A 10,091-nucleotide genomic window follows, 5' to 3' on the forward strand; every position below is an offset into this window, starting at 1 on the left:
AATAAAATTATAAACTGCATCATTTTAAGCTATTCCTTGCCTTTTATCCCCAAAATACCAAATAGTACCCAACACACAAATGTTTCCACTGAGCTATTTTTTTTCTTTCTTTTTTGATATGCTAGCTAGAGGAGTTAAGAAACTAGATTAAAAAGAACAAAAAAAAAAAAAAAAAAAAAAACATTAAACTAATGCTATTAAGAATTATATATATTTAAGTTCGGACTAACTTTATTGAATAATATATACCATATTATGTACCGTTATATTATGATATTGTTATGTTATTAAAAAAATGGTACTGTTGAATTCAGTGTTAATACAATATCATTATTTCAATTTATATTTAGTGGATACAAAAACAAGCTGTTAAATATGAATTACAGGAGGGGATTTTTTATTAATAATTAATAAAAAACTTATTAATTTTTATTAACAAATTAATAATTTTACTTATTATTTTTTAAAATTAATTTTTATTAATTTTTTTATCAATTTCAATGTGGGTTATTAATATTTATTTATTAATAACCTGCATTGAAACAGTACCCAGCTTCTTAATTATATCAAAGACTATATCATACTACCAAAAGCTTCTGCACAGATATATTAATTTATGTTACACCTCTGCAAATACTCCATTTAGTAACTGATATACAATACAGTGGATCCCAACTTTACGATTGGTTCACTATATGATCAAATCACTTTACGAGGGACTCTCCATAATAAAATACCATTCACTATACGATATGTCGTAAGCACTGGTCATTGTGATCAAATTTGAGAACTGATTTAAATTTTATTAAATGGAGTTTCTAATAAGTGAAAATAGGAGGAATATTATTCACAAGCTATAAAAGTAAAGATATAAGTCAAAAATTTACACTTTATTACCTTACCAAATAACAAAATTAAATGATACGTGAAAATCAGAAGAATATTTTCCACAGGTTAGCAAAATAAAAATAAATTTACGCTTATTTAATACTTACTTAATAGCTTAATTAATAATGTAATATGTACATACTAATTGATATTTTTGTTCACCGGCATTTTTTGGGTTGTAAAATTTAAAACAGTAAAAAAAGATAATCAATCAATAATAAAGAACACACAAATCGCAACTAACACGATACGTGCAAGTGAGATACAGAGTAACAAGTTTATGAAGCTTAAAAAATAGAAATGAAGAGAAGATTCTGAAAATTGATTTGTTTTTTATATGGTCAAAGATTTCGGTGGAGGGGAAACACATTTCACCATAAAAACCAACTGAATTCCAGCTATCAGTATTATTGCAAATGTAATATGATAGTTTATTACAATTTATAATAGATTGCACTAACAGAAAAGCCCAATAAACTGTAAACTGCAACTTGTTTTTATTGTTTTATGGTAGTGACCTCCAGAAATGTGCTTTATAAAAATATTACAAAGGTGTTGAAAATTGATTCTTATAACTGAACATATGATAATGATGAAAGTTTAGTGCATTTTAATGATTTGAATTGGTTTTTTGAAATTAAAGTGGCTGATTCCATTGACCAGTGATCATGTTAACTGGCATCTACTTATTCCACTTTAAGATGGGATGGGCTTATGATTGTCTCCAATTGGACTACGTTGTCCTTCCTCTTAGCCGCATGTTTTGTTTTTGCATCCTTTAGTTGAAGTGATTTTTTGTGTTGTGCTTTAATCAATATATTAGTTTTAATTTTTTTTAATCAATATGTAAATTTCCATTATAAAAATTACCTTTTAGAGAGATAAATAGCTTAGTTATATAATGAAAATTTCAACTTCCAAGGTCTTGGAAAGAATTACCAAAAAACAATGTGTTACTGAGTTCACATTACGATATTTTCAAGATACGATGGTGTCTCTGAAACGGATTAATATTGTAAAGCAGGGTCCACTGTATATAAGATACTGACTTCCATTTTAATTCTACCTACCCCCCAATTAAAGCAAGTTAAAAGGATACCACACTTTGTGTCTGCTAGTTAAACTAATACAGCATTGCAAGTTGTATCTGCTGCTCTTCTATCACTTCGTTTTGCAGGTCATCCAAAAGGTTTTCTGTGAAATTTGCCTAAAGTCAAATGACTCCATACCAGATGGTAATAGTCCTTTAATAAAATTCAAACTTGATCTTCTCATACAGCAGATGTACTATACCAACTATGACAGATAATCAAAATTCTGAAATATAATTAATTAGAAAATATACCAAAAAAAGTCATAACAAGGAGGAAGGAAGAAAAAGCAATCAAAGCTAAATCAATGAAATACAGTTCATGCTAGGAAAATTAATTACTTACAGTTAATATATACATATGTTGCCCAAACTCCTCTTTCATGAGGAAAGGAACGAACTCTTCCATGATGTCTGCTAATGTCATCCTCATGTTCATCTTCAGAGGCACTTTTAAACATTTCTATTACTTGAGAAGGAAGAGGTAATGGGAGTCTATAAAACAGCAATAAATAATTATTTAAAAATATTTATCATCAAATTAACTAATCCTATTTTATAAAACATATTATATCGCTATTTTCAAAACTCTGATAATTCACTAATTATAAAGAAATCTAAAACTGAAAAACTAGAATACCTATGAATTAAAGACTAGTGATATTTGAATGCCAGATGTGCATATAATTCAGAATATTAATTTTTGTTTCACGCGATCATATTACAATAATCTTTGGATTAGTTACTTCAGTGAAAACAGATGTTTCCAGAAAACCATAACTGAGTGGCCAGTATGAAGGCATAGTTATAAATGCCAAATGTTCGAAACCATGTAACACCAGAAAATAAAAATAAATTTCCATTTACATTCCATATAGCTGGGACCAGAGGAGCTTGCAATTTCATTTTTACTGTTTATTGTGGCTGTTTTTCTGGTAGTGTGCTGGCTTGATTTTGTAATATGTATATTTGTATCCATTTAGGTCAATCCAACCCAATGATATGATAATATTAATATTTTTGTAGTCTCTAGCTTCTAAACTCCACTGATCTTATGTGGCCATTATAGAGTAAAAACTGAAAATTTATCAATAAAGGACAGTACTGAAAGTGTGGTATTTCTCCATTATAGTAAGGAGATGCTCTCTTTTTTCTTTTTTTATATGGGATATTGTTCATTGTATCACATGAAAAGAACAGTTATATATGTTTAACAGATATTTATTTAAAGTATACCCAGTAAAATAAAATAAAATAAAATATTTTATTTTATTTTATATTTTATTTTATTTTATTTTATTTTATTTTATTTTACTGGGTATACTTTAAATAAATATCTGTTAAACTATGGACCCCAGTACTCCAGGCCCATTTGTCACTAGTTATATATGTTGATATATGTAAATTGATGGTATCAATGTGATAACCGTTGATAAAATGCTATTTTCTAAAATAGTGCAGTATCTTGCCTTCGTTCATTATATATCAACTAGAATACCAATTCCAAATATTTTGCCAGAACTATTTCTGAGAAGTAACCTCTCCCTAGGCTCTATTTGCTGCTAACTAAGATGTCAGTGGGATGGGCCTGGGTAATAAAATGACTAAAAATGCAATTTGATAATTTTTTACATGTATAACTATCATCGTTTAAAATATTACAATTATTACACAAAAATTATCAGGACCTAGAAACTGCTATGTAAAGTTGTCAGTGAGTAAACACAGCAATTTTGTTGAAAGTCTAACCCTGAGATTTGTTGATTGTGATGAAAAAAGCTAAATCTTCAAAGTAAATGGCAAGTTAGTTTTATTGGAAGAACCAAATCAATTCTCAGGATTTGAAAATCAGTTATAAAATTTTTTGGAATTTTTTTTAATTTCAGTTTCAATTTTTCTCCTAAATAAAACCTATTGCAAAAGGAATCAGGTCAAAGCTTGTTTGACCTGATTGTCTTTTGAGTTGTCAAGTTCAAAGAGCATCTCTGACAAAGGGACACAAGAAAATTATTCTGTATATATTATAATATATACAGAAGGCAAATATACTAATAAATACACATTGCACACTATTCATTGCAATCACAGCTAATATTATCACTTCTATGAAGCCCCAATCAGATGCATAGAAAAAAAAAAGGACATTTATCATAATGGGCATTTTGGTTATGTTATCACTTTTTTAACTTATCGTGTTTACGTATGCACAGTGGAAGCGATTACACATGTAATTGCTTCCACTGTGCATGCATAAACACATTGGAGTTTATGCATGTACAGATTGCATGCAAGAACAAATTGGGAGTGAAAGAGATTATACATGTAATCGCTTCCACTCCCAATTTGTTCTTGAACTCCAACATGTTGTGTGGCTAGTTATTGCTTTGTACAGTTCATATGGTTGTTGGTGTTGCTACTCCATGAAAGAAAGTATTGCATTGTACTCCTACTAATCTGAATATTTTACAGTAGAACATTAACCCTTTTCTAATTCTTGATCTTAAAGTTTTCTTTATTTGTATTTAATGGTTTGTATAGACTTCCAGAAACATTATGCCAGTTTCATTTTTATTGATGACTTTCTCAAAGAAATAATGAACAGTCAAATTAAATTATTTTATATTTCTTGATTTTCATGTTTTCTTTCTGTCCACTTACACCATTTTTATGTATACATTTCTGCTCTATATCAGTAAAACAATGCTGAACAGCAGCATTCTTTTTTTCCTTTAGTTATTGTTGTCAATTAGCATTAGTAAAGACACAAGATAAAAGAAATCAAACTTATATAGCATCAACCAAAAAAAAAAAAAAAAAAACCCCTTCTCATTTTATCCATCCACTCACTCCAAATGTTTGTCTAGTTCTGCCTTGAATCCACTTAAGCTATCAACTTCTACAATGACAGATGAAGTTTGTTCCAGCAACCAACCACCCGCTGGCTAAAGGCAAACTTCCGCACATTTATCCTACAACTGTCTTTCCTCAATTTGAATTTATGCACTCCCAGGCGATTATTCTGAGCAACAGCATTAAGCATGCTCAAACTAATCAAGGATTTATACACCTCAATCAGATCACCTCGCATATGCCTAGTCTCCAGACTCTAATTTGCAAAAAATAAGCCTTTCTAAATAAGAACAACCCTTTGTTCCATTCACTAATTTTTAGCCAGCAGGTGGTTGGTTCGTGGAACAGACTTCCATCCTTAGTTGTGGAAGTTGATAGCCTAAATAAATTTAAGGCTGAGCTGGACAGGTACTTGGAATGAACGGAGGGGTGAAATGGGAGCATGTTTTTTTTTTTTTTTTTGGCTAATGCTGCATAAGCTTGCTTTCTTGCTAATCTTGTCGCCCTTCTCTGTACTCATTCGAGCAGCTCTACATTCTTCTTAAAATGAGGCCTCCAGACCTGTATACAGTACTCAAGGTGTGGCCTGACCACCTCCTTATCCCTACTAGAAAAATTTCTGTACATCACTGACAAGACACCATGAGATACTCTTGCAAACTGTCTGCACTGCTCAGAAAACTTCATTCTGCCTGCACAATTAACCCCCAGGTCCTTTTCATTCTCTACCACTGTTAGTGTAGTATCACACAGTTGATACGTTACTCTGGGGTTACTGTTTCCCATATGCAGTACTTTACATTTGTCAATGTTAAACTTCAGTTGTCACTTCTCAGCCCATCAGCTCAACTTTTCTAGATCCTGTTGCAGCAGCATAGTGTCATTAACAATCCTGCCAACCTTCGTATCATCTGCAAACTTGGACATTAAGCCTGATTATAATCACCAACTACTGGACTCAAATGTAGCCAATTGTTTTGATGAATTGTCAACAAACACACATTCCATTTCCATTTATTTGTATACACAATTATTATATATATATACACAATACTTATATAGAAGAAAAATGTAGTTCCAATTAGAGGGTACTGTTTCCTATGCCCTCAATGGTATGATCGCCATCCTCCCCACACCAGGTGGAAAAGACCCGAGTTTGAATCCCATGGATGACGGGAGGAATTTTTATGGGTCTTTTTCATAATGTGGCTGAATTAGTTGGTCTCAAGCGAGGGTAGCATGGTTTTTTTTTTTCTGGAGACTCAGATTGTTCATTCAGCAAACAAAAAAATTGCCCTCAGAACACACAATTTACAGACAATATACACCACACAACATGGCCTTAGTTGCCAATGCACCTAAAAACCCAAAAACGACAACTGTTTCCAACAATTATTAACCATCATAATTCATTTTGATCTTGTTAATTTAGGATTTCTTTTCAAGGGTTATGTCAAACACCATATTTCTGAATGAGTATGAATCAGACTGACCGTAAATGCTTCACTTCAGTGAATAACACCATCAATAGTGGCATCTATCACAAATGAACTAATGAATTGTTTGTAACATTGCACATTCATGGAGACTATTTTTATACATCTTCTAGTTCTGAAATAAAAATTTTAGGAAAGTTGCTTTGTTTCATGACAACTGACTATTATATTGTATTTTTATAGTTTGACACATAATGAATAGGAATTGTATTACATTCTTTTGTGGCAAGTTTTGTAACAAATAGTTTGGTTTTGCTTGCTTGCTTTTTTTTTTTTTTTTTTTTATAATGATTAATACAGATATTTTGACTGTATTTGAAGCCTTTAGGTACAACTGACTTATTCGTTCACCTCATCAAGAAACAGAGATCCCATTATATCATTACGATATAAACAGAATCTGTAAACTGACAGCAAATGCTGGGTACATATCATTAGTAATGTATCAAGGTAATATCTGAATAAAAGTGACAACAGAAAATTGGCCTGATTTAGTATTGTATATACAGTGAGCTCTCCCTCCGTAGCCGAGTGGTCAGGAGCGGGAGTGCAGTAGCACACGCTCTTTGAGTAGACCGGGGTTCAAGCCCCTGACTGCTGAATACGGTCAATCTGCCAACCCACAGTGGACCAGCGTGGCAGATTATGGTCCATTTCCCTCAGCATGAATTGTTGAGGAGGCTTCCATCCTGCAGTGGGTTGATAATGGCTGCACTTTACCTTTTTTTATACAGTGAATGTTACTGCTTATTGTGATCACTTGGGGACTCAGCTTATGGATGTTATCGAGGCAGTGTTAGGTGGGTCGGAAAGCTGCTAGCTTGGGGGAATACACGGACTAATAGATTAACAGTAGCCGCTGGCAGAGGTGAAAGTGATTCTTGCACTGCTTCTATTGGAATGAGCAGCAACTTGAAAAACAAGGTGCAGGAGATTTCAGAGACTGCTGGGAGTCATTGCGGAACAAGTAAATACATGGGCTGTGTTAGGATAGCTAAGAATAGGAACAGGTGCATGTATATTTGCGTGTACACCAATACTAGGAGTTTCATAAATAAATTTGATGAATTTGAGGTGCTGGTCAAAACATCAAAGGCAGATATTGTTAGGATATCGGAGACGTGGTGTCACACGTCTCCGATATCCTAACAGATATAAGGAATGCAGAAATGGAATTTGGGGAGTACAGTGTGTACAGGATAGGAAGGCAGGAGGGGTTATGCTATTAGTTAGGAAACATAAAATCTAAGCAAGAACAGCCAGTCAAAATGGCTTGACAGTGCAGTGTCGAGTCAGTTTGGTGTGTCATAAGCACTGTTAAAGCAAAATTAAGAGTAGGAGTGTGTTATAGGCCTAAAGACTCGGATGAGTATAATTAACAACTGTGCAGAGAAATAGAGTGGGCCAGTAAATCAGTCTTATAATGGGGGATTTTAATTTCCCAGATATTGACTGGAATTTGGGGGCTGGTCACTCACACACTAGCAAGGCTTTTGTGGATTTCTTGGATGATTGTTTTCTACAGCAGCATGTTCGAGAGGCAACTAGAAGGAGTAATACTCTTGATCTGATTATCAGTAGTGATTCTTCATTCATTAAGAATATGCAGATAAAGAAACCACTAGGTGGCAGTGATCACAGTGTGCTGATGTGGGATTTACTTAAAGAGGTAACTACCATCAGGGGTAAAGGAAAGGGGTTTGCTTTCATAAAGGCGACTACAGAGGTCTGAGACAGAATTTAAAATCTATGTGGTGGAACCAGCTGATGATGTTACCAACAGTAAATTCAAAATGGGAAGCATTCAAAGAATTAATCTTGGAAGCTACTGGGCTTTTCATACCAACTAAGAAATACTGCTCAAGATTTAGGCCTAAATGGATGTCAGATGAACTAATGAGACATGTAGCAGAGAAGAAAAATGCATGGAATAATTAACATGAAAATGCATGAACAATTAACAGATGACACGGAAGCCTATGATAGATATAAGCTTGTCTGTAACCAATCACAAAGGAGGTTAGGCAGGCAAAGGCAGATTAAGAAGGGGATTACAATTTTTAAAATAGAAAAATAAGATGAATCCTTGTCTTTATATATTATAATTATCCAGTTATATTATAATGAAGGAATATAACAGAGAATAAAAGGCATAAAAGATAATGATACATGTGTTTAAAATATATTTTAAATCTTAAGTTTTGACTAATATAATCATCAAATATTTAGAAAATGTTGGCAAAATCCATATCAATCAGAATTAACTCTTATTTTCTTTTTTCTCCCTCTATCTATAACCCCAGGAGCTCACATCTGGTAATTTAGAAACTCTCACAGGGTAATTTGGAAACTTTTTTTTTTGGCTGGTGCAGCATAAGCCTCAGACTTCCATGCACCATATGGCTAATAATAATATCTCTATTTTTCTTTTTTCTTCCTATTTCTCTTCTTTCTACCCCCCCCCCCCCTTCTCTCTATATACATCATAAATTATTTCCAATTCTCTGTCACATGTATAGAAACATTGCAAATTCTTTGCTATCAAAGTTGGCAAACTTAAAGTGTATATATATTTTCTAATGAATTTATATAACTTATAAATATTTTGTCTCATTAATTTTTATTCATTTTATTATGTCTCCTGTATTTCATTTTTAAATTGGAAATAATGATGTTTCATACATAGAAATAAACAATTTTATTCATAGATGCAGTAATGAAATTATGATTATATGTATATATTTTCCTTAGTTTTAAGTCGATTGCTATTCTTTCAAAATATTCTTTTCTCTTTGACGTTACTAAACCCAGTGTTATGGAAAAAGGATATTCAGGTATGCTTTTTCTTTGTTTGTAAAAACACATTTCTATAACTTTTTAAAATTTCACTTTCGTTAAAAATCTGCCAATGAAACGACAACAAAGGACCATAAAACTGTCACACACACTAACTGAATTCAACACTACTGCATATGAAGCAAAATCACAAATATCACATGATACCTAGGTGTTTTTGTACAGTGGGTTGGAAATACATCGGAATGGCATTTCATCTGATTAATAGCATCCTCGCGTTTCGATTCTGATGCTTCGTTAATAGGAGGGTTTCTTCTCCCATGTTCAGGCGCAACACTTGATTCTTCCTCAATACTAAAAGTTGCTGAACGATTATGGTCTACAGATGTGCCTAGATTTGAAGGTGGAAGACTACGGTTTATTTCATCATCTGAATCATCTGTATCATAGCAGACTAGTCGCATACCAGGTGTATCTACCATGTTACCACGAAATCAAGCAACGGATACAAATCACGTGCTTTCAGACGAAATTAAGTGAGTTAGTAGCGCCACTAAGTCAGAAAGTTTATATCAATATATATATAGTAAGCAGTCTTTCTAGAAAACCAAAAACACGACTTTAAAATTTGCATTAAATAACGAAAACCCTTCTTGGCCACTTTAGAGTGTCTGTCCTGATTATTGGCTTATAGAATCATCCACACGAAGCTCAGTGTTGAAAATTTAAAAGTTGTTGTTGCAGTTGGTTTTAGGAGCACCTAAGGCCATTTGCCCCGTGTATACTGTCTGGAAATTGCGTAGGTGCTGAGGTCGATTTTCTTTTTGCTGAACGAAAAAGCCGAGTTTCCGGGAGAAAAAACCATATTACTCTCTCCCGAAACCAACTAACTTAGACACGTTGTGAAAAAGGCCCATAAAAATTTCCCACGTCATCGACGGGATTCGACTAGGGTTTTATCCACCAGGTGT

At 33.0% G+C, this 10,091-nt stretch overlaps 1 protein-coding gene across 1 annotated transcript in view; it reads right to left on the reverse strand.

Annotated features, from left to right (window-relative positions):
• Window positions 1–9,602, reverse strand: part of LOC150078831 (U6 snRNA phosphodiesterase 1) — a 49,240-nt gene extending 39,638 nt beyond the window's left edge. The window contains exons 1-2 of the mRNA XM_090382400.1: window positions 9,328–9,602; window positions 2,325–2,473 (exon numbers count right to left, since the gene is read on the reverse strand). Coding sequence (XP_090238526.1) covers window positions 2,325–2,473; window positions 9,328–9,602 — 424 coding nt within the window. The remainder of the gene's footprint in view (window positions 1–2,324; window positions 2,474–9,327) is intronic.
• Window positions 9,603–10,091: the final 489 nt, after the last annotated feature.

The sequence above is a fragment of the Mastigoproctus giganteus genome, chromosome 10 (genome assembly GCF_048544385.1).
Source record: "Mastigoproctus giganteus isolate SK-2022 chromosome 10, ASM4854438v1, whole genome shotgun sequence".
Lineage (NCBI taxonomy): Eukaryota > Metazoa > Arthropoda > Arachnida > Uropygi > Thelyphonidae > Mastigoproctus > Mastigoproctus giganteus.